Source organism: Sinohyriopsis cumingii, chromosome 18 (assembly GCF_028554795.1).
Source record: "Sinohyriopsis cumingii isolate HCF-2022 chromosome 18, ASM2855479v2, whole genome shotgun sequence".
NCBI classification, from domain to species: domain Eukaryota; kingdom Metazoa; phylum Mollusca; class Bivalvia; order Unionida; family Unionidae; genus Sinohyriopsis; species Sinohyriopsis cumingii.
The window spans coordinates 81,174,201-81,201,071 of record NC_142978.1 but is presented as its reverse complement, the minus strand read 5'-3'; the positions used below and the strand labels follow the sequence as shown (position 1 = coordinate 81,201,071).

General features: G+C 37.7%; 2 protein-coding genes across 7 annotated transcripts in view; both read left to right on the top strand.

Annotated features, from left to right (window-relative positions):
* The window catches only part of LOC149777150 (uncharacterized), a 228,279-nt gene that overhangs the window by 85,947 nt on the left and 115,461 nt on the right, over positions 1–26,871 (top strand). The gene's annotated exons all lie outside the window — the stretch shown is intronic.
* Positions 8,068–8,406, top strand: LOC149777151 (uncharacterized). Its single transcript, XM_089941378.1, has one exon. The coding sequence runs from the start codon at positions 8,068–8,070 to the stop codon at positions 8,404–8,406; it is 339 nt and encodes a 112-aa protein (XP_089797504.1).

Sequence of the window (26,871 nt, the reverse complement as noted above, 5' to 3'; positions counted from 1 at the left end):
TTTATGCATGGAAAATCTCCATTGATGAAATTCATGTAATGCAGAGATATCAAGGTAGAACGCATAAAGTATTTTTAAATGAATCAGTTTGTTCATGCAGCTATCTGTCTATCAGTCCATCTAAACACACACACACACACACACACACACACACACACACACACATATATATATATATATATATATATATATATATATATATATATATATATATATATATATATATATATATATATATATATATATCGGACAAGCTATTGATTTCTCTCTCTCTTTCTCTCTCTCTCTCTCTCGTATCCACTGATACTTTTTCCACCTGTATTCGAATATTAATAAATTGATTAGGTGTAACAAGTAGATAGTTGTCTCTCGCTTTCACAAAGTGGTTGCAGATTAATGCACATTTTGATCTCTGATGTCGTTTTCAAAGTATTTTTCTTTTGGCTTATTACAAGTAAATTTGGCGCTCAGAACGCTCCAGTGGCATAGTCGTTAAAGCACACGTCTTAAATGAGGGACGTCTTGGGTTCGAACCCTGGCTGAGTCACATTAAACACTTATAAAAGTGGTACTAACAGCTGCCTTCTTAGGCGCTCAGCATTTAGAGGTTAGAGGACCGATCGGCCTGATGTCAGGATAATGTGACTGGGTGGCATAATGCCCCATAACTGCTCGCCTATCAGATCACTAACATCTCACCTCAGTCCGCGTGGGTGCCAGTCCAATGTGAGTATGTGAGAAAGCTTGCCAGTAGCTTCCCGTTGGTCGGTAGTTTTTCTCGGATTTTCCCCGGGCTCTTCCTCGACCAAATGTACTGACGGCCATGTATAGTCTCTCATGGGCTGAAAAACTCCGTTAAACCCAAAACAACCAACCAACTTACCAACAAAGCCACCAACAAACAAAACATTTGCAGCCAAACAAAATGGTAATCACGTGAAAGGCAAACTAACAACTTACGAAGTATGGAAACATAGCAACTTAAAGGAGTAAGCAAAGTAAACGTTAAGCAGTCACAAATGCAGTGAAATTATTACAATTAATATAAAAATGGATCACAATCAAAACAATCGCTCTTTAAGGTACATTTCCCAACAGTAAATCAAGAGAAAACAAGTTATAAAACTAACGCTAGGCAAACGATATTTAAGTTAACACACAATTTTGCTTATTGGTAAATTGATGCTACTTATTTTCCTGAATCAAAATTCAAATACAAATGACTAAATATTAAACTCTAAATTAAAATTAAACTTCTAGATTCCATGATATCGTCATTTTACAGTGTGCTATCAGAGAGAACCTTTGATTCCGCAGGTTAAAAAAGTGAAAATATTGGACATCGTTTTAAATAGAATCAGCTCATGCAGTTTTATAAATGACGACATTCCTCCATCTTTTGTCATCAGTGAAAGAGTAATTATCCAGATTATATTTTATATTATTGAATATTTCCATAAATTTGAAAAGTTAATTGCAATAACAGTCACTCCATCCTCCATCACTTTCGTAATCAAAGCATCTGACATGAAGCAAAACTCAGGTTTAATAAGGTACAAAGTAAAATAGTGTAATGTATGTCTTCTAAATACATATACATAATAAATAAAGAAGAAAACAATTCTAAAGATCTGGTAATGGTTAGAGGAAACAAATGAATATATCTATCCAAGAGAGCTTGGCTGTGATTCAATCAATAACGTTACACAATTCAATCACATTGTGTAAGGGAGACTGGCTGTGAATCAAACAATAAGGTCACACTATTCAATCACATTGTGTAAGGGAGATTGGCTGTGAATCAAACAATAATGTCACACTATTCAATCACATTGTGTAAGGGAGATTGGCTGTGAATCAAACAATAATGTCACACTATTCAATCACATTGTGTAAGGGAGATTGGCTGTGAATCAAACAATAATGTCACACTATTCAATCACATTGTGCAAGGGAGATTGGCTGTGAATCAAACAATAATGTCACACTATTCAATCACATTGTGTAAGGGAGATTGGCTGTGAATCAAACAATAATGTCACACTATTCAATCACATTGTGTAAGGGAGATTGGCTGTGAATCAAACAATAAGGTCACACTATTCCATCATATTGTGTAAGGGAGATTGGCTGTGAATCAAACAATAAGGTCACACTATTCCATCACATTGTGTAAGGGAGATTGGCTGTGAATCAAACAACAAGGTCACACAATACAATCACATTGTGTAAGAGAGATTGACTGTGAACCAAGTAATTAGATCACACGACTCAATCACATTGTGTAAGGGAGATTGGCTGTGAATCAAACAACAAGGTCACACAATTGAATCACACATTGCAAGGGAGGTTGACTGTGAACCAAGTAATAAGGTCACACTATTCAATCATATTGTGTAAGGAAGATTGGCTGTGAATCAAACAATAATGTCACACTATTCAATCACATTGTGTAAGGGAGATTGGCTGTGAATCAAACAACAAGGTCACACAATACAATCACATTGTGTAAGAGAGATTGACTGTGAACCAAGTAATTAGATCACACGACTCAATCACATTGTGTAAGGGAGATTGGCTGTGAATCAAACAACAAGGTCACACAATTGAATCACACATTGCAAGGGAGGTTGACTGTGAACCAAGTAATAAGGTCACACTATTCAATCATATTGTGTAAGGAAGATTGGCTGTGACTCAAACAATATCACACTATTCAATCACATTGTGTAAGGGAGATTGGTTGTGTACCAAACAATAAGGTAACACAATTCAATCACATTAAGAGAGATTTACTGTGAATCAAGCAATGAGGTTGAACTGTTAAAAAAATGTCGTGACTTACATAGATCTTATAATTTATCTTTGCACCTAAGCATCTTTGTTATTCCTCTTTCATTTTAACGATACATCAAAATTTTATCTAAAATTTTGGTTCTTAGTGTTTTTGTTGTATGGATATCAGAAGCAGTCTTGGCTAGTTGTTAGATCTTTGCTTTCAGTGGAACTGACAAATCAGTAAAAATTATCTTTTCAGAACACTGCATGATTTCTGCTCAGAATAACACAAGGTCTTTATCCATCCAGCTGATATATCTGATAATACCTGGATATAGACTGGATGATTGTGATTTAACTCTCCGTGCATTTACCATTTATAGACCCTTATAAGTATAGTCAAACTGTAAACAGATCCACTTTTTCACAACCTGTGAAAGGATTTCATTTTTTCTCATATTTTTCTGAGGAGAACTATTTCCTCCAGCATTTTCACAGACATGCTAATCCTTATCAACGCGCATTCATATCTGACGTATATTTCATTCGCCGTTCATCATTAAAGTTCAGACGTTTCCTCACACTTCCAGCCCATGTCTCACACCCGTAGTCTCATTATTTGCTTCCTTAAGCTCTGCTCTTAAAGCATCCACGTAGTTTGCAGTGGCGGCGCTAGGGTTCGAGGTGCTAGGGGGAAATGTTCTTTAGTGGCACCCTTTTTGGTCACAATGAACAGTTCTTATGTCAGTTGCCAACCTCCATTCCCCATCTAAAGATGTTGTGTGTAGAATTTACCCCTTTAGACTAAGGTGAGGTGAAATTGCAATTCACACCTCCCGACACCACCCCAACCCCCTCGCCACCACTGACAGTTCGTTTAAATCATATGTTCGTCTATTGCACGTGATCTAAAAGCATCTACATTATGTTGTTCATCATTATTGCACGGTAAATATTATCCAAACTGGATGCTTTTCTTCTGCTTTCTGATCAGGTTCTGCAGCTTTATCGTGTATTGTGTGGGTTATGTACCACTATTGGATTCGCAACGCATACATGTTGGTTACCCTGCCTTCACGGACTTTCTGCTAAATTTTTTTATACTTTATTTGCTTTTATGTGAAGGCTCTGTTCAGTCTGTCTGTAACTGAGCCAGTCCCTAAAAAATATTATTTAAGTTTCTCTCGAAACTAGTGAAGGATGTTACATCCATTCATTATAAAAGTAGCATTAAAGTCTGACAGAAATATTTTGTTCATTAGTTGGGACTCTTCGCTTCCACGTAGACGACAGATCAAACAAGAATGATTCCGCCGGTTCGGAATGTAATTTGAGCTCAAAATTCAAGTCATTAAAATGCAACTACATTGCAGCTTACCGTATGGTTACTTTTTATGTATTGTATCAGTGTTAGTTTCTAACTAATAAAGGCTGTTTTGCTAATGTCTTCCACAAACAAGGTTGTTTGAGTACATACTACCGTAGAACTTATGCACTGTAGAAACACCAGTTAAATATATAAGGAACTCGGTTAGCGCAGCGGTGTTGTGTCCAACATCAAAGAGAAAACACATTTTATTCTAGTAATAGAGCTTCACAGATGCATTCATATATAATTATATTAGGTATATAAATTAAATAATTCAATAAAATTTGTCTGGTGAATAGGTCAAGAATTAAATGCTGAAAAATATAAACTTTATTTCCAAGCGTGAAATATCAGATTTATACAAGATTGTTTCTTATAAATACACCTACATTACACAAAAATTGATCATGGCTGCATATCTTTGAACTTATCTGAAGTTTCATATATATAAAAACTTGATTTCGTATTTGATTTTCTTAAGTGCTTCCTAAACACTTGTTGAACTGCTATATTGTGAATAAGGTACATGCGAGTGATTTGGTTATCCCAATTTAATGAGACCATGCTAATTAGCTTTAGTCATAACTGGAATAATGTTGAATCTGTTTTTGCAAGAATGTTTTTAATTCGTACATTTGTCCATAATTTATACACATAAGTTTTATACAGTTCATAAGAAAAGCATTAGAATCAGTAATACTTGTTATCTCAGTTTCCATGGTGATTTGTTGATCAAAGAAGAATGTTAAGCATATGCTGTAGATAGCAGAATCAAATAATAAAGAAAAAAAAAAACTGCTCATTGGTCTCCGCCCTAGAATTTTGCGTATAATGACAAAGTTAATATATATAGCATTTGTAGCATCCAGGATGTCGGAGAAACTGGAAAAACAAAACAAAAGGATCAACCTTCACAGATCTGATTGGATGACAAAGAAGCTGTACAGAAGCCCAGTCGCAGAATATTTCTCCCCCCGTGGCCACACTTTCAGTGATATAACACTTATAGCAATTACTCACAACCCCAAATGGAGTTCCGAAACCAGGAGAGAAAAGGAATCTTACTGGATACGCCGCCTTAGAACATTGAAACCAAGCGGTTTCAACCAAGAAGACGAGAAAAAGACAGCCATTCACAAATAAAATTATCTTTTTGCAGCCGACATGCTTTCTTTTCAATAATTCTCTAAATTTGCTTATTAGTCACCCAATAGCATATAATTACAACTATAACAATGAAATATCCGGGATATAATTTGCGCGTAAATAAATTAACATAAAATAAGAGCTGTCGCTATGACTCATCGATTTCAAGGTTAATATTAAATATATTTCAGCCACGGCAACAAGTCATAGTCAGGTAGAGTTTTGCAATTACAACGGTTGTTCTGTTTTATTTGCTTGTCCTGTTTATGTTTTGTATTGCCTTTGAAAAAGACTCATTTAGAGTCTAGAGCGCTTAGGCTAATTAGATACTAGTTTTGTACTATTCGTAGTCAGTTTATTACATTTATCTTAATCAATCCCTGACAAACATTATTTCTTGCTAGATCCAGTGGACTGTTATTCGCCATATGATTTGTATTCTTTATATATATATATATATATATATATATATATATATATATATATATATATATATATATATATATATATATATATATATATATATGTGGCTGGTTTCTATTAATAGAAAATGCAACAATTACCTTTTTATCTGTTGTATCAAGGTTAATGCCAGCGAAAAGATTTGATTCATCTGAACTTATAATTAATGTACTTGATTTCATCACAAAGGTAAAAACTGAAGGAATTATTAATGAAATTTTATTACAGTAGTAATGTAGCAGTTGCAGAGAAACAGATACGGAGAGTATATTTCTTTAAAAATTCAGTCCGTTTCTTTCGTAAAAGTGGGCTGAGCTTCTATGTTAAAAGGACACAATGTACAGATTTTCCTTGTCACAAGCTGAAATCGTCGGAGATCGTTCACTTATGGCTTTGTTTCTTGGTGTTTAGCAAAAATACAGATTAGGATTTCAATTTATCCACGAGTTGGATGATTTTGCTTTCCTGTTGGCTAAGCCCTTTAAACTGCAGTTACCTCAAATGTATTCATGTTCTTCTTTTTCATTTTATGTTATGTTATTCCTTTATATGGGACATCGTCAAGCACATAAGATAAGGTAAAGTGAATTAGAATCGTCTAACTCTCACTTTGATATTTATTTTGAACGACAACTCAAACTAACGTAAATGTTTTCCCTACTTAAAAGATATGGCATCTTAAACATTTGAGTGCAGATGTGGAATTGAAAAATCAAAGCGCTAAGTCTCACAGTTGAAACCCAAGTGTTTGGAATTACTCTATACTAAAGCAAACTATTTCTGTATTATGCCTATATTTTTTAAGTGTTATGTATATTTAATTTGTATTATCTGCTGGATTTTCTTAATCATTATATGTTATATATATTTCACGGGCTCCATCACCTCCCAGTTGGCCTCATACCAGTCGGCATTTTTGCGCTCCTTCCTGTAATCAGTGATGGCTGAATTGTACACAGAGTCACGGAGGTGGGACCACTTGGAGTCGAAGCTTCTTGTGTATTATTCGCACCTTGCCGGCCACGAGGGAATGGTCTGTGCCTCAGTCGGCACTGTGGTAGCCGAGGGTGAGGAGGACACTGGCCAGTTCCGCACGCCTGGTGATGACGAGGTCTAGTTTGTGCCAGTGGCGTGAACGTGGGTGTCTGCATCACACCTGGTTGATTTCCTTGCATTTGAATAAAGTAATGGTCACACATAGGCTGTGGGAGCAGCACATCTCCAGCAGTCATTGAACATTCTCGTTGATCTTGCCCTTCCGTGACAGCCGAGACAGGTGGGCCAGGTCTCGTGGTCAGCTCCCACTCTAGAATTGAAGTCTCCTAGTAAGTCGAGGCCTTCAGTGTTGGGGATACTGGATATTGTCTGATCCAGACCCTCACTGAACATGTCCTCGTGGGTGGAGCAGAGGGTTGGGGTGTGTACATGCTGAAGATGTTGACTGGGCCTGATGATGTTCACAGCCGGAGGGCAAGGATTCTCTCAGTACCTGATGATGGAGGTTCAATTAAGGCGACTAGCTTGTTCTTTACAGCAAAGCCGACACCGTGACTGATGCGAAGAGGAAAGCCCTCCTGGCATACAATGCTTCACCTAGCCCCAGTACACAAGAAATCCTAACGACTGACAGGAACAACGCCCAGCAGACCGCCCGCTGCTGTGTCAACACCTACTGGCTGAACCTCTGCACCAGCATACAGAAAGCTGCTGACACCGGGAATGCAAGAGGAATGTATGAGGGTATCAAGAAGGCGACAGCCCCCCCCCCCCCCAAATACCGCCCCTCAAGTCCAAGACGGGCGAAGTCATCTCAGACCAGGGGAAACAATTGCAGCGATGGGTCGAGCACTATCTCGAGCTGTATGCAGCCCAAAACATCATCAACGACACCACCTTTGACGCCATCCCAAACCTGCCGGGCATGGAGGAACTAGGCACACCGCTCCACTCTAGAAGAGCTCGAAAAAGCCATCGATTGCCTTGCCTGTGGGAAGGCTCCTGGAAGCGACGACATTCCGCCTGAAGTCCTCAAGAGCGGGAAATCAGCACTGCTACAGCCCCTACACATACTCCTCTGCCTCTGCTTGGAACAGGGACACATCCCCCATGACATGCGTGACGCCGACATCGTCACTTCGTACAAGAACAAAGGAGACCGTAGCGACTGCAACAACTACCGGGGAATCTCCCTCCTCAGCATCGTCATAGATGCTTTCGCACGTGTTGCCTTGGCGTGCTTGCAGACCTTAGCCTTCCGCGTCTACCCAGAGTCTCAATGTGGCTTTGGAGCCGGCAGATCAACGGTAGACATTATGTTCTCACTACGCCAGTTTCAGGCGAAGTATCGCGAGCAGCAGATGCCCATCTACATCGCCTTCATAGACATGACGAAGGCGTTTGAACTGGTCATTCGGAGTGGACTCTTCAGACTTCTGCAGAATATCGGACCCCCCTCCCCCCGACTGCTCACTGACGACACATCGTTCCACGAGAACATGCGCAACACAGTGTGTTTCAAAGGCGCAAAATCAGAGGCCTTCACAGTCATCAGCGGAGTCAAACAAGTCTATGTCCTTGTGCCGACGCTCTTCGCTATCTTCTTCTTCATGCTTCTCCAGTACACCTTCAAGGACAGCAGCGAGGGAGTGTAAATCCATACCAGGGCTGACGGTAAGCTGTTCAACATCGCCCGTCTCCAAGGTAAGACTAAAGTCACAGAGGTTATCATTCGTGAACTGCTCTTCTCCGACGATGCAGCCTTAGCATCACACACAGAAGATGGACTGCAGTTATGCCGCCTATCCCACGCTTGTAAGGAGTTTGGACTGACCATCAGTTTGAAGAAAACGAACATCATGGCGAAGGACGTAGACTCCACTCTCTCTGTCACCATCGATGGGTACAACTTGGAAGTTGTTAAGAACTTCACATACCTCGGGTCCATCATCTCCATTTCACTTTCCACTGATTCTGAGGTAAACGGCAGGATTCCAAGGCACCAGCCGTGATGGTCAGACTAAAGCAGAGGGTCTGGAACAACCTCAACCTCACTGAGAAGACCAAACAGCGTGTCTACCAGGCCTGCGTGCTCAGCACACTCCTATACAGCAGCGAAACATGGATACACGAGAGAAAACTAAACAGCGTCCACCTGACAATCCTGCAGAGCATTCTGCTCATTCAGTGGCAGGAAAAGTACCCAACATAGTGATTCTGGAACGTGCCAACACGAACAGCATGCTCTCCATTCTTAGCGAGAGACGCCTTCACTGACTCGGCCATGTCAAGAGAATGGACCCAGGCCACATTCCCAAGGACCTGTTATACGGGGAGTTAGCAGAAGGCGCACAATCGATTGGACGACTACGTCTGCACTACAGACATGTTTGCAAGAAGGACATGAAAACGGCCAGAATCAATGTCAACGACTGGGAGAGCTGTGCTAACGACCGTTTCACCTGGCACGTAGCTGTCAGACAAGGCGTTCACACAGCCGAGGGAGACAGGCACATAAAACAAGCTGAAAAGAGAGCTAGAAAGAAGGAGAAACAAGAACTTACTCTGGAGCTACACCATCGTCTCCCCTAGACGGACGGATGCCAAGAGATATAAATTTTTATTTTGTACTTGACTATGTCCAAAAAACAAGTTCACTTTGTACCTGACAAGGAACGTTGATGTTATAAACAACATAACATAAAGCTAATATTTCTCTTTGAACATAGCTTCAATCTTAGGATCATTATCAATGGAGGTAAATATGTTTTTCTTAATCTCAATCTAGGACATTGGAATTTCCCCATGGAGAAAACCTGGTATGCCTAATCTTTCCCATTTCTTTATTATAGTTTTTGTAATAGACCTTATCTTGTTGACAACTTAAAATGTTCTAGAAATGAACTTGTGACCCTCATCCTGCTTCTAGTTTTGTGTCTTAGCTATTTATATAATGTTGTTTACTTACGAAATCATTCATTCATCATTCTTGCCTTAACATCTTGATGCAGAATCAGTCTTATTCTGGAGTTCAGTTTCTCAATGAGGCGGAATTATTTATTCAAATTATTATTTTCTGGAAATACATAGAAGAAGCATTAATTTGGAATTATAGTGAATTCAGACAAGAACATATTTTGATTATATTGTTATGATACATCAAAAGATGGTTAGCACTTCATCACAATTCAGCCCATTTACACCTTACCACACTCGAGGCTACAGGCACGTCAACAGATTCAGTATTGGAACTTTCTTGGGATTCAGCTGAAATTCAGTTAGAATATTATACGTTTGGACTCGTGATAAAACCTTTAACAATATATGGAATTTAATTCACAATACTGTAAGTTCCTTTTAATTTTTTTTACTTTTTATTGTATTCTGGGGACATAAATTATTTGTTGAATTCTACAAAACCTGGTTTTCGCTCTTTTCTGTCACTTAGTTTAAGACCATGAAGTCGTAAGATCAGAATATCCCTATTTATGGTGTCACAAAACAAAAGCTATATCACGTTGCAACCACGTGTCTGCTAATTACGAAAAGTGGTGCTGAAATTGTCAGATCAAAGACCCAGTAGGAACTTTATAGTCGTTTCTATAATAATCAAGAAGCAATTATTGCTCCATGGCTCTAGCTATTACGTATTGTAAACTATACATCATTTAATGTTAGTGAAAATATATATTTTATGTGATTTTCTTGCATATCTCCAAAGGAAATGTGTCAATCAGATTTACATACAAATATATTAAAACTATAAGCTTCCAGAAAGAAAAAAAAAAACATAGATGCCTTACCCTCATCCACTTTCAGATTTTTGGTGATGAAGTGACAATATCATATTATTGACAAAAACTTTTAAAACTGATGGGAGAATATACTGAAAAAACTTTTAACCTTGCTGCTTCATTCAGAAGTAAACATTTTTTGTTGCCTAAGTTGCCTAAAATAAAACTTACCTGATCTTTCAAGTGAAGAGTAGACATGAGCACACATGAAGAAAACCAATTTTGTGTGCACAGTTTTGTTGTCGGATAAAGCTTTACTGCGCTCATGTAACAACGCACAGGGTGAGCCGAGTATTCTCTTTTACCTGTAAGAGTTGTCATATTCTTGTTAACACAAACGTGATGGCAGATTATTATGCGTATAGACAAAAGATGATGGTCGACGTTTTGGCAAATGATGCAAGATGATATTATAATGTTAGTCAAAAACGATGTCAAGCGCAGAGAAGAGTTATAACCCTTGATCTAATTCTATTGCAGAAACACAAAATATGCAAACGTTCCTCACGACAAACTTGGCAGCGCAGTAAATCTATATCTATATCTATCTAATAAACCTGAAGTATCTTATCCCGTAATCTTGGAAGCGTACTCTGCATGCGCAATAATAGCAAAGCTGTTGACAGGCCATAGGTCAAAAGTACCCATACTATGGTTTCAATCTCAGCAATAAGGAGCAAAGCGATTTGACAAAAGCGAGTGAGTGAACACGGGACTTTTTACTTACGCTATGCACGGCCGACAAGGGGGGTGGGGGTGGGGTGGTCAACCGGAGTTGTATTTTGTTTGAACAAGAATTAGGAGAGGCCCGGCTGTTTCTTATCTTCAGGGCCCGTGATTACTCTCTATGGCCCTGATGTTATGAATCTCTTTTTGCACTCTCTTTCTCTCTCTCTCTCTCTCTATCTCTCTCTCTCTCTCAATAGATGGATGGATTAATTGACAATTAAGTTGTAAAGGAATGTGTGTGAGAGAGAGAGAGAATAATCACTGCTTAACGAACCCACTCTTATAACAGCAACATGAAACGTGTGTGACTTCCAATTATTCAAGACGTGCGTTAATTACCTGCACTTCTGAGTTTATGGCCCTTAAAATAAATCAGATTTGTTGTTCGTTTTTGGTTTAACAGAACTAGTAACAAAGGTATATATATATATATATATATATATATATATATATATATATATATATATATATATATATATATATATATATATATATATATATCTTTGAAACTAGTAATACGAAAGTCTACGTAAAAAAATGTAGCAGATATTTTCAATCCACTGATAGTGAGACAGATTCCTTTCGCATGTGACAATTCCAAGGCTGCAAGACAAGTATTTTGACGTTAATTGAGTTAAGAAACTATATGAGGATATACCACTAGAGACAATGTTAGACTTTTTCAGGGAATGTGTTTTAAACAAGAAATTTTTATTATGGTTTAAGGATTTTACATTAGTTGCCTTTATTTTTTGTTTTATATACGTCTCACAGAATTTTGACATTTGTGTACGTTTTTATTTTTTTTTACTTCTTGCTTTCCTTCATGTTTACATTTATTTTAAATGATTTGTCTTCCTGAGATTTTTGTGAATTAATTTGTACATTTTTAAACAATCTCCCTTCAGTTCGGACCAAGTTGCCCTTGATGTACTGACATGCCATTTAATATCTTAGGACTTAAAAAGGAATGAAATTTTTAAACCATTTGATAACAAAATTTAATCCTAGAAATATCCACAAGTTTCACTAGTGTTCGAATATACTCTGCATCTTTACCATAACATAAAAGAACTTTGTCTAAAATATATTCTCATGCGTATCAGATGGGACTTTTCATTGCTAGTAAGAATATTGTCTGGTAATTTTGCATCGTTGCGGATGAAAACTCCTTTTCTCACAGCACTCGTTTCAGGAGAATTTATGATACGGTCCTTAGGCACTAAGTATACAATGCATACATGAGGATTGGGAAGAGTCATTAGGCAGCGAGTTCAGAAAGTCACTTGCAGAAGAAAGAAAGAAAAAAAACATTTGTTTTTCTTTCAGTGTCCTGAGACACTTGAATACTTAATAGTACACCTGAGCAATTGTTTTAGTTTTTGCTTGTACGTCGTCATCAGGAGGAAGGCCCTACTCTGCATTCTCGGACTGGGGGCTTTCTGCTTCAGGTTGTATAATCTTTGCTTTATGCTCTGGCAGATTTTCTAATCCAATGTGTTGCTGTATTTATTTGTAGACGGATCTAGCATCGCGCATGCAATCCTCCACTGGAATTAAAAAAATCGTCGAATCTGTTTTCTTCAAAATATTTATAATCTTCTTCTGTAAGAACTATTCCGATTACAAAACGTTCTGGGGGGGGGGTCTTCAAAACGAGAAAGTGGATCACAAATTAATTTTGTCATTCTAGCGCGTTGTTTAGCAACTGCTTTTGTTTCAATAAGAATATTAGCTTCATATATGTGATATCTGGTGTTCCTTAAATATGATAATATACTTCAACCAGTTTGTCTGGTAGAACTGTGTAAAGTTTGGGATCGAGAGTAGGCGGTCGTGGACCATATCCTCCTCTTTCTCTAATCTTTCCCGTATCTTTGCAGACTTTGTTGGCATCACGTATGAAATCTTGAATCAGAAAAGATGGTCGACAGTATAAAGATCACCGAATTCTTTGATTTCTTCTTCTGTTACTGGTCTTCCAGTAATGAGTCATGCGCTTATTTATCTGTGATACGGTACAAACGGGCTGCTAACATTGACTGGATGACTTTCTCTAGCGCGAGTGAAACAACATCAGAAAGAATGGTATCATAATACTTGCACATTCTGTCAGAACTAAAACTGCGATTCCAAGCTTCATGTAGCCTTTCGGATAAACATTTGTCTTTTTCCGATTCATGCTCTATATCATCATCATCATCATCATCATCTAACTGACCATATGTTTTTATCAGGCAGTTCCCTTATACACATGATTGTTTATACGTCGTCAGAGTATAAACCGAGTTATCTGTAAAAAAAATATTCTGCCATATTATTTCTTGCAGCTTCCCTTCGTTATTTAGTTTTTTCGTAAAACACGCTGATCCATGCGTCGTGATTATCTTTGTGATTTTTGATTCTTCTCTTGGTTTCATTTGTCTGCCTTTGATTTTTTTTGGTGCCCACGACTGATTCTAACGTTTAGTATTTATCTATCTTATTATACTTCTCATTGTCATCTCTATCATTTCATTGAGGCTACCTGAATCTTTTGTCATCAGAAAATGTTTTTATTTTATCATATTTATCAAGCTCACAATGAAGCTGGCTCGCCAGCATATATGTTACTGAAAAATATTATTCAAATCTTCGTCTACCTTCAACGCAGCCTGATTTAAACGAAGCAGCTTGTACAATTTGTTATGGTGCCTAAACTGTAATGCTATGATTTGGCAAGCATGCCATCCCATTCCGTTTCATCATGCGCCTGCTGAAACAGCTGCATTTTAAGATAATGCAATCCACTATTTTTTTCTGACATGATATATATTACGTTATCTATAAACTATCATCGAGTGAGAATGTTTGAAAGTAACTGAGACCAAGGTTCGTTTGCATTGCAGAAACGCATAATATATGAAAAATCTTGCAACTGGAGTCGGAATGTAGAAGCTATTGTGTGTGCCCTTAAGAAAAGTGTTCTCCGTGTGACAACATGATTCTGTGCTTACAGTCGCCAATTATTCGTTAATGCACTGCCAACCATCTTCTTCCCAAAAGAAACACCAAATCCATACCGCCGCTGGACAATCAGTTCGAATTTAAAATTATTGCAGAGACATCAGACCAGTAGTCGCTCACTCATTTGCTGGTGTTGAATATGAAACAGATCTAGAAAACGTTTAGAAAGGCATGATGGATGCTTAGGTACTCTGACAAAGTGCGTGCAAAATCGACGACAGCATGGAAATTTGTCCAATTGTATATTTTACTTACTACAATATAATGTCTTGCTGCTGCGTCTGTGTTTTCTGATGGTTCGTCTATATTTTTATTACTGCTCTCTACACGTCTACGTCTACTGTACTAACCTCAGCTATAGGTGACATTAACGTTACTCGAAATTCTAAATAATTCTGGCGTCTGAGTAATTATTGGACAGTATGCTACCGTTAATGTTATCTTTAAAAAAACCGCCTAGTTTGGGATCCAAAAGTAAAACAATATGATATGCCTTCAGACAGCTCTGACGCCATTCCAGTATACTTGTTGGTCGCAGATGGATTTTCGTTGCCAGAACCAAATGTTGTATCTGCATACTGTTTATCGCTGGCGTGCACAGTGATTGTTGGAGTCGCAAAACCTATAATCTTACTGTCATTCAATGCATATGGAACATTTTGCGACATGCCAAAGCTCGTGATCATTAAACGTTGTGCGTAACTACCATCCACACACCTGAAACTACGGGCAGCTCTGAATATAATAGGAGAATAGCTACCATCTGCTAACCTATCGCAATATATCTCTGTTTGGCATATTACGAAATCGCATTGCAGTACCATTATTTAGTTTTTCGCTCACACGAACAATGCGCTAACCACTAGATGGCTTTGGCACAATAAAATTGCCCAGAAATTTGTCGTCGATAGATTTCTTATTTGTCCCTTTGACATCAATAGCAGGCGTGACCAAATTTGTAATCTTTTTTGTTTCCCGTAATGTGATCACCAGCCATATTCCGTCAAGTAGCTGCAAGAAACCTAATGCAGATAGCAGCGTTGTATTGTCAATGATACTTGATGCTAGTTTTTGTCCAGCAGAAAGTACGCTCGCTTGAGAAAAATTATTGTTTGCCGCTGTCAGCAAAACTCGAACAAAATCAATGTCTGCACACTCTTTGTTTGCCACATCTCTGTTATCGGTAGGCGCAGCCACATCTTTTATTTTTTGCTTTCACAATTTATCGCCATATTCTAGCAAGCGCCTATTAAGATCTGCATCAGAAATTGTCGCACCTGAGCTGCTCCCGTGGAAAATAACGGTACCAAAAGCTGTATAATGAATCATTTTATATAGACTGCTTATAGAAATGATCATTTTGCTTCAGGAGACGTAAACAAAACACAAAACAGTTTTTGTTTCCTGACTACCACCATATGATAGTAAGTCCAACAGGATAGGGCAAGACAAATTTGCTGTACAATGTGCTGCTAAATAACGGTCTTGGCTACGAAAAAGCCATTATTATCCACTAAATCACAGTCAATAATAAATGATTAAAAAAAATAGGAGAGAGAACTCCAGCAGAGGAACTAGGAAGTTCATAGTGATTGCTATTCCGTCATAGCATTTGACGATATAATAATTGATCGCTACTACATAGAGAATATGTTGCGAAACAAGCGCCGCTGCAATTCAGTATACCACTGGTCAACAGTGAAATCATTACTGACTTGAAAAGGCCCTAATCTGTAGTATTTTGGTGTGCCGAACACGAATATAACCGTGAAAAATTTTTATTGGCTCTCGTTTTGAAGATATTCATATACCTCATTTTCTATGTTTCACTGTGTAAATTTCTCCAGTAGGACTGCAGCAACATCCGGAATAATGATGTAACATTGCATAATACCATCATGCTCACATCATCCACAGTTGATTGCATCATTTTCTGATGCAATGCAATACTAATGCCATGCGGCTGCTGAAGTAAGTTGACGTCAGCAGTGTACTATACATGTGTAGGCCTATTATACTAATGCCAGGCGGCTGCTGAAGCTGACGTAAGCAGTGTACTATATAAAGCCCAATCAGATAGGTTCAGCATTTAAAATATTTTAGACGTTGTGCGAGACAGTTCAAGCTACTGTTACATAAAACGTATTATTTTATCCATTTACGTACAATAAAGAACAGTAATGCCTCGAAAGTGTGTTAATACCGCGGACAATTTTTGCTATATTTGTGGGGAAGTGACATTTGCCAACCAGAAGAAAAGTATCAATTCTCAAGTGAAGAAGGCATATCATCTTTACTTCGGATGCAAGGTTGGTGACCAAGACAAGCCTTGGGCTCCGCATATATGCTGTGCTACATGTACAACACAGCTTTCACAGTGGTTGAATTGCAAAAGGTCATCAATGCCGTTTGCAGTCCCAATGGTGTGGAGAGAGCCAAGCAACCACCTAAATGACTGTTACTTCTGCTTGGTTCCTCCTCTTTCCGGCGGAATAACGAAGCGAAAGAAGTCGAGAATAGTCTACCCAAACATTCCGTCTGCATTGAGACCAGTTCCACATGGTGAGGGACTTCCTATTCCAGAACCTCCAGCAGAATATTCGCTTGATTCATCTGACGAAGACAAAGGTGAGTCGACCTGTTCTTCTCCTGGTCCATCAGCATGCAGTGATCCAGATTTTCACTGTGGTGCATCATCAACCCCACACAGAATAAAACAGGAAGAACTAAATGACCTGATTCGTGATTTGGACTTATCAAAGAACAAGGCAGAATTGCTAGGATCAAGACTCCAACAATGGAATCTTCTAGAAGAAGATGTCACAATTACTGCATATCGAAAGCGCCACCAGCAATTGGAGCCTTTCTTCAGAAAGGAAAGTAATCTGATATTCTGTTCCGATATTGAGGGCCTCATGAATGCTTTAAAAATCACTCATGACCCACAAGAATGGAGACTATTTGTGGACTCTTCGAAACTGAGTCTCAAGGCTGTGCTTTTGCACAATGGAAACATTCTTCCATCTATTCCAGTAGCGTATGCTGTCCACATGAAAGAGACATACGATAACTTAAGGCAGCTACTGAATTCCATTGAGTATAACAAGTACAGCTGGCACCTCTGTGGTGATTTGAAGGTAGTTGCCCTTTTAATGGGACTGCAGCAAGGATATACAAAATACATGTGTTTCTTATGCGAGTGGGATAGCCGAGCAAGGGAAATGCACTACATGAGGAAGGAATGGACTCACAGGCAGAATGTAGCCATTGGAGAGAAGAATATCCAACACCCAGCTCTGGTTGAGGCTCAGAAAATCTTGCTACCACCCCTTCACATCAAACTAGGTTTGATGAAGAACTTCGTGAAAGCCATTGACCGGACTTTGCCAGCATTCCGATACCTGCATGAAAAATTCCCTCGACTCAGCGAAGCAAAGATTAAAGAGGGAGTTTTTGTGGGTCCTCAGATTCGAGAGCTTTTCAAAGATGACCGGTTCAACAACTTGCTGGAAGGTGACGCAAAACAAGCATGGAATGCTTTTCGCCTAGTTTCTACAAACTTCCTCGGAAATGTTAGGGCAGAAAACTATAAGGAACTAGTAGAAAACATGTTGATGAAGTATAAGAAACTTGGCTGCAATATGTCTCTAAAGATTCACTTCCTTCATTCCCATTTGGATTTCTTTCCTAGCAACTGTGGTATTGTTAGTGATGAACACGGCGAACGTTTTCATCAAGATATCGCAACAATGGAACAAAGATACCAGGGAAAATGGTCCACTACAATGCTGGCTGACTACTGCTGGACACTCCTCAGAGATGCTCCCGAACAGCTGTACAAGAGACAGGCGAAGAAATCTAAGATGTAGTCAATGACTTGATTTTTTATAGGTAGGCTATTACAGTTGACCTTTTACTATTGGAATGCATTCGTTATGTAAACATTAATTTCTTGCAGATTACAAAAAAACTAGAGCCAATTTTGCAATTTGACTGTCATATTCGTGTTCAGCACATAAAAATTGATAAGAATTGGCTAATTTTATTTCAGTAACATGACTTTTGTAAAAATTTGTTGTCCAGTGTACTTAGCGCAGTCTTATTATAACGTTCCAAAATATATCAGACACAACACGGGCTGCTTTGGGGGTTTTTTTTCTGTCTGAGACAACCGCGATACAGATTTCATTGCACGCTATCATTGTCATAGCACAGAGTCTACAAAATGTAAACAGTGCTTTCACAATATTATAGGTTGCAACAATCATAATTTTATGGTATTTCACGATGTAAAAGAGGTTCCTGAATTGTATTGTTGTGGCTTTGATAAATTTTATCTGCCAGACTGAATTTGCAGGAGAGTTGTTATTTATGTATAAAAACATATGTTAGTTTAATGCCGTTTGGAGTAGAAGAACCAAAATATAAATATGACGTAGTGAAAACGTATGTCGAGTAGCAGCAACAATTACGTAGCCGGTTCTTGCAGAAAACATTGTTGCCCAGCTAGAATTTCAACGCGGTGTCGCAGGAAGGTTATTTTTAGCCAATAACATCAGCATTGCTGAGGAAGTATCTGCACATGATAAAAAGGCAAGACAAGCAAGTCAAAAACCATAAGATTGCTAATGCTGCCTTAGCAAAATTGCTACTGACATTAAAAAACAAGCAGAAAAGCAAGAGCAGTTTTCAGAGCTGCAACTTAAGAAACAGAAGAAGTAAAAAAAAAACAGCGGAGAAAGTAAGATGAGGTCAAATCAAAAGAAGTCGGCAGATGTGCCAGCTGAAGAAGTGGAAGAGGCAGATGAGGCACTAGTTGTTGAGTGAGTTAGAAATATTTCTGATAAAGACTACAAACCGTTATGAGAACACAGCTGCATGGGCTGACCAATTTTCAAACGCACCATCGTTATCCCAAAAGGTACGGAGAATTTTAAAAAATTAAGAAAGGATCTTGCTGACACAAACATGCTTGTCAGTAAAAAAAAAAACAGACTTAAAAATATAACAACACATTAGTACAAATATAATGAGTTACATCTTGGTTTGACGACATCACAACAACAATAGATCCAAACTGCACAAACATACTTTATCTGGTATGTCAATCAAACTTGGAAGCAACCAGCAGGGCCAAGGACATAGCACATAAAATACAACAACGCAAAGATCCCTGGCAAAAGGGTAAGCTTAAAATTGTCTGCCAAACATTTATCTAGAATGGGCTGCGCTTTCCCAGCTTTCTTCCTCTTACTTTCCACCTGGAGTCAAGCTTGGATCGCTGGGACTTGCGGCGGCCTCTGGTCTGATATCAAGCACGTCGGAAATAAAATGAGGTCTTAGAAGTAGACGAAAGCAAACTAACTGATTCTCTCTCTCACTCTCTCTCTCTCTCTGAAGCTCAACGTACACATTTCTTTTCTATCAGCATTTAGACGAAGTAAATTATCGATTTAACTTTCACAACAGCTGTCGGCGACAAACCTATGCTGACAAAGTGCCAGCATGGCAAAGTAAGAAAGCAGAGTGCAATTGGAAAGGAGTCCAACATAATTTGTCTGCAACGCAACTTATTTAACAATGCAGCACTTTACTACTCTTGTCATGTTTGCTACTGGTGGTGCTGGCATGTTGTTGCCTGGACTACTGGAAAAAAAAAACAATTGGCAGTGGAGAAGGCATAAAAAGCGACCGCGTGGTCTGACATTTCCTGGAACACAACACTGTTAAGCATCTATGACACTAACAAAACGCTCGGTGACATACAATCATTTCGCGGTGACTTTTCAAAGGACACATTTTCAAAGAACAATTACGCTGAGAGATGCGTTATCAAAGACGAAAATTATTCTGATGGATCTGGAACACACTGGGTTGCCATAGTCAACAAGCTAGGTCGTAGCGACTTGTATTAGTTTAACTCGTTTGGTCCGCTTCCATCTGATGCCATCAAAAGCATAATTTAGGTGACAAACAAATTTGTATTGATAACTCAGCACATATTCAGCATGTGAATAGCTCTGCGTGTGGTCTCTATTGTATTTACTTTATCATATAACATTGCCAATGAAACTCCGCCCTTCGATATATTACGCAAGTTCAGAGCGCTGTAATTTTGTGGGTATAACCAAATTAGTCTTCAGCAGGCTTATTAAGCGTCATGTGATCATGACAGGTATTTCTTCGTATACGTTTCAGTTGCATTTCAAGCCCAATGATAGCATCGTGATGCTTATCGCTCAAGAGGAGTCTAGAGAGTCTTTAAGAAACTTTATCTGAGGCCAAGTAAAATCATTCCGAGGTAAAATTAATATGTGCTGAATGTGGCAAGAAAAAAAGTCCAGTTGTGCCAACGCCACGGTAGTCGTCCTGGAAAGCTGGTACAGGAAAGTAACATTTCCATTGGTCAGAATGTTACCACGTGATCAAAATCAATTGCGTTCATTTCTGTATGAACTGTAAGGAGAACTACTTTTCCACTTCTGTAAATAGAGTCACGTCTACAGCATAAGATAAACACTGCCGGTGAAGGCAGACACGAAGTAAGCATTAAAGGAAAACAACATTCTTACATTTTTTATTAAAATAATTGAATAAATTTGGCTTCCATTGGTTGAAGGACTGGTATTATGATGACCTTATTACGATCAAGCAAGACAATCTCAAGTGCTATATATAGCTACGTAACAGAAAACCCCAAACATGTATTACTACGCTCAATTAAGATTTCTATTTTTTAATGATGCAAACAAAATAACATAATGAATAATTGAAATTTCAATTATAAGAGTTTAATGTTGTTTTTTTTTTAGTTTATCGTGGTATACTCAGAAAAAACAACGTTAAACTCATATATATATATATATGTATATATATATATATATATATATATATATATATATATATATATATATATATATATATATATATATATATATATATATATATATATATATATATATATATTGCAGTTCTAATTGTGGAGAACGTTTCATACAGAACCTGCTAGGAGATGTCAGCTATGTAAATCGTATTCCGCCTGCAAAATAATCTGTGAAGCAGATGCTAGAGAAATTATATGTTATTTACGTCATGTTGGATTTTGGAGCAGCGACTGTGTAAAGATCAAGTCCATGATCATGTCAATTTAGCGGTCGATACCGAGGGCGCCAGAATTTCAGTTGTATTTCACAGAATCACATCTCTTAGTGAAATATTTTGGAAAGTTCGAGAATAAAATAACGTGCCTACCAAATATCTGGATAAATATCTATAAATCTCTCTAAGCGATGCTTCATCTGTGAAGCTTATTAGGAAAACAAAATCTTTCAGGAACACAGCTGAATAATTTGCTGGCGACAAGCTCGGTCTGCTAACTCGCAAATAAATTTATCTAAACAACTATTTCAGGTCGTGATAAAGCGATTGATGAGATTGCGATGCTAGTAAAATTAAGAAGTGTACAACGTGTCGGAAACATTTAGCTTGCCGACGTGTCGGAAACATTTTGCGTCATCTGCATGTTTTGTTACACGCATGATCTTGATTGATATTATCCTTATCCTACCCTAGCATGGCATGCCGCACGCAAGCTAATAAAATCAACTTTGATTTGCTTACTGATATTGACATGTATAATTTTATCGATAAAGGAATACTTGCTGAGATTTACGTCATCTTACAGCGATATTCTGTAAGCAACATATATCTGCCTGAACATTACAAGACGCATGATACAAAATATATCACAGTGAACGCCTCGATGTCCTTCCCAGCATATATGGCTGGTTGGAGCTTTAAAGAAGTCCTTCTGTAACGTTCAAAAAGTCCGAAGACTTTATTATTTTAGTTGAAAAATATATTTTCGATTGAGGTTCCTCTTGACGTTTTTCTAAACATTAAAATTTTAGGACTTAGGGTTTAAGTTCCGTACTCTTCTCCATGTTCAGGAATTGTAGCATGGTTTCCTTTCCTTACTTTTCTAACACAGTTTTTGTAAGTTACTTGGCCGCTGCCCTGGGGTCCATTTTAGTGATCTAATATTTTTATGAATTCAGAATACGTTATATTTTATCGTATATCGCTTTTATTTGGGCTCTATGTCTCCAATTGGTAGCCAGTACACTTAGTTCTGCTTGTAGTATCTGTCTTCTGTGTGGAATGGGTTTTCGCGGTCTTCCATCCTATCTTCTTTTACCTTTTCCCAGCTCTTTCTCATTTTCCTTGATTGCTACTTCTAGTGGCGCTTTTTTTTTTGGTGGAAGACTTTTGAGTCTTTCTGGTTCTGTGTGTTACATTTGGCCTCTCGGATTTGTTCCTTTTCTCTCCGTCTGATCCCTCCCTTTGTAGTATTTCTTTCTGAATTGGGGTTCAAAGGAATCCTATTATTCTTTTTGGATTTTCTTTACTTGTCTGTTCAATCTTAAGAAAGACAACAAATTCGCTCATATGCATTTGCACTCGTCCCTTTTTCTTTATCCTTCTCTTTCTCTTCTGTTTTCTCGTTTTCTTTCTCTTCCTGTATCAGACAAGATTTTGTGGTGTGGCCTGTAGTACCACTTTTTATGTACTCTCTAAGAAAAAAACATCCTTTATACCAGTTTTTTTTTATGCTAGAAACAAATGTAGGGAGAAGATAGTCTTTATTTTCCTTGTATGTTCCTTTTCCACATATATGATCCATTCTCCAGATTTCACCTGGTATACTATATGTGTTGGCATATTAGCTGTATATTTCCATGTTATATTTCTGCTGAAATCGTGTGACTGTCGCTTCTAATAGGATTTCAATAGGTATCACAGTGATATGTAATTTCACCGCCTTCTGCTTGATCTTTCTCATTATAGGTGACGGTTCCACAATGATGACTTTCCTCCCTACTATTTCCATGGATCCATCCTTTCCACTGTTATTCAGGGCCTATATCTTTTCCCTTAGATGTAATACGTCCATGGTTGCCAGAAATTTTGACATTGTGGGTCGGTCTTTAGGCGGGATCCCTGACATATCAATTGCATGTGTTCCTTCTGGGTATTTACATACTAAAAACTGACCTTCCTCTCTTTCTATAAATGAGTAGAGAAACAAGTTTTTCAATTAAAACCTCTGGAGCCGTGTTTACGTCGGATGTTAGGCCGTATTTCATGACTGCTTCAGGGTCTGGAGACACCGGACACAATGGCCTACCCCGTAAAACATCAGACCTACTATTACATAGATTATGTATTGACTATACTGCACTGCCAAGTTTGTGGTAAGGCAATTTTACATATTTTGTGTGGTAAAAATAGATTTCTGGCAGGCTTGATATTATTTTTGGCTAATATCATTATATAAGCTAACATCAGCTGCCAATCGTCCATCATCTTTTTTGTCTAAAGACAGCATAATCTGCCATCATTTTTGTGATAAGAAGAACATAAACAACTCTTAAATGGGAGTACAGGTGAAGGAGAGTACCGGGATCAACCCGTGCGTTATTACAAGAGCGTAGCAAAACTTCTTCCAAAAGCCAGTTTGTGCAGACAAGATTTATTTTCCTGACTTGAGCTTAAGGCGATGCTTGCATCTCGAGAAAGATGATCATGGGTTTACGCTCTCAAGTTACTTGAAAAAAGCGTGCTGTGCTCGTGTAATAGCGACCGGAGTTAGCCCAGGCTCTAATTTCTATATACTACTAATGTATTTGACTTTCACGTAGCACTGGATGCCATCAGCACTCTTCTTATACAGGCTGGATATTAAATCATTGAATATCGTTGTACAACAATTAACGTACTAATATTATCCAAATGTTCCGACTTGAAACATCAAAGTATGTATTAAATATGTGACTCAAAATTTTTTTAAAAATAAACATAGAACCATTAAGCATGACTTGAGATTGAGGGCAACGATGCCACCATCCCTCTGCTGGAGCAGACCAATCAGAGACTCCTTGCGTGTCATATATATATATATATATATATATATATATATATATATATATATATATATATATATATATATACAAAGTTGTTTTCAGTCTTCAAATGAAAAACAAAAGGGTACTTGTTGCATCGTTTCTTACTATCTCTTCCTTTTATGAAAATCCTTTTATTGTCGCAAGGAAAATTAGTATACAGACTTAGTCGCATTAGAAATGCCTTTGTCTGTGAAACCTGGACCTGACGTCGTCCTTTGTTGTAAACCATGGTTACAAAAGACTGCGACATATACCAATTTTTGCAAGCTGATTTGCAATATGAATTTGCCATTTATCGGTCTGTTTGATTTTCTTTTTCAAGTTGTCAGGTACCGTATCTTCCGTTATTGATCTAGACTTAAAAATCTTTTTTTCTTTTTTCTTGTCGTTATAATAAAGAGTTCTGGAACCGCAGCACGTGATACGAAATCGGTTATAGCACACGTGAAACATATAAAGATGACAAATACTAGTAATATTTAATCAGTAATTGAATGTTACTCATTATTTGACATATTGTAAAGTCTACTCTTTAAGTCACAACTAGCAACCAAAAACTTGTATGAATGCTCTTATTTATTTGCAGGTTTTATCATTATATATTAGCCTGCTTGCCTTTTCACACCGTCAACTTCGATATCTATCTATTGTAATCACTATTTAGCCTTTAATTTGTTTGATACGCATGTCTACCGTAATGAATATTGACTACTCCAAAGTTGCATATTTTGTTACATTTATCTAGACTTCTAAGACGTAAGTTAATGCAGCCATAGCCACATTATAAAAAAATTTCCTTTCCACTTGTCACAAAATGCAAAATCTATCTGTTCCACCCTATTTTGTCTATTAGTTATCTGAAAAGTTACACTAATGAAAATCAAAGGTTTCTCAGTCTAACTGTTCAATTTCTTAATTCATGGCAATATATATGGAGATTATACAATGACCTTCGTGTAGTCAGTTGTGATGCTTCTTTTGTCTAATTTAAGAGTGAGGCATGTGTGATATAACACTTACGAAGCAAAGCAAGTCCGTTATTTCCATTTACTCTACACCGTTGTCGATGAAAATCTTTATCATATAAGTCTCGCGTTGAAATACGTGAAAAGTCTGTAATACACGCTAGGGCATTTATAAATATTATCTACCCCGCAGGTTTTCATATAGTCTGCACTTCATATTCAATACAACCAAAGGCTTACTTTACGCAGATAAAAACTATATCAATTAAGCAGTGGATTTTTTTCTTCCGAACTTCATCTAATTACATTTGGACCAAGTCCGTTTTAAAACTGCTCATCTTTCGGAGCTCGGAAACTAATGTTAATCTTTGTAATGCCTATCAAATAACGTGTACTTGAATAGAAATGAGGAAGATGATAATAACATGGGACTTCATATAGAATCTGTACGAAACTTTATATGATTACATTCTGGCCAAAGCAGATGTAATTACCACAGGGCAATTAAAAAAATGACCAACTGTTTTAAAGAAATTTGTTTTATAAGTGAAGTCTATTTAAGATAATCTGAAAACGTACTGAAATAACCGCAGTTATGAGTTTATATTTTGAAATAATATGAACAGAAGCAGTGTGTTGGTGTTTAAATTACCTTTGAGGTGAAATAGTTTTCCACCATATGAAATGCATCTGTCCCTCCTGGGAATATTTCATGTGGCACGATGCTAACGTAGTCTCCAGAGTCCATTCTTCGAACCAATCAGATGAAACATATTTCAATCGAGAGCTCAAAGTTCCACGGAATACAAGACAATAATGTTGGCAAATAACACATAACAACAACATATCACATAAAGAAAACAATATTGCTCAGCAGAATATTGATTTTCAGTCAGTTTTTCAAACACTTGGTTGTAAATATATCCAATGGACTTGGAGCAATGGGAAGATTTGAGTTGTAACAGTACTCCACCATTCCATACAATATACAAGTAGTATTTAAACTACTATTTTACAGTACTCTTGACATCGAAGTCACGCCAACTACTGATTTATTATTATGCTATTTTTTTTATCTCACACGTACGTTGACATTATTTATCGTATATAGCATTATTATGCTACCAATCTACTTTTATTCACAAGTCTAGCAAACTTGATGGTTTCCTCATGTCAGATTTTAGGTCAAGATTTCAATGCGCTGATCTGATACTGTTCGTTTTTCTAACTTCTTAAAAGGGGCCCCGAGTGGCCGAGTGGTCTAAAGTGCTCTCCGTCACGGATCACTGCCATCTCGTCTCTGTCTGCATGGGTTAGAGTCTCGGGCTCGACCAATGTGGATATGTGAGAAAGCTTGCCGGTAGCTTCTCGTGGGTCGGTGGTTCTTTCCGGGGTTTTCCCGGGTTCTTCCTCCACCATTAATACTGGCCGCCATGTATAGCCTATCTTGTGCTGAAAAATGGCGTTAAACCCTATAACAACAACAACAACAACAACTTCTTAAAAAAGTGTATTGGGACTATTTTGTCTGTGCGTAAAGAGAACTACTCTAAGACAAAATGGCTATTCCACGAGTCACAAGCGTGTCTGTATACCTAACCATTGATAGTTTGAAATAAATAAATAAATAAATAAATAAATAAATAAATAAATAAATAAAT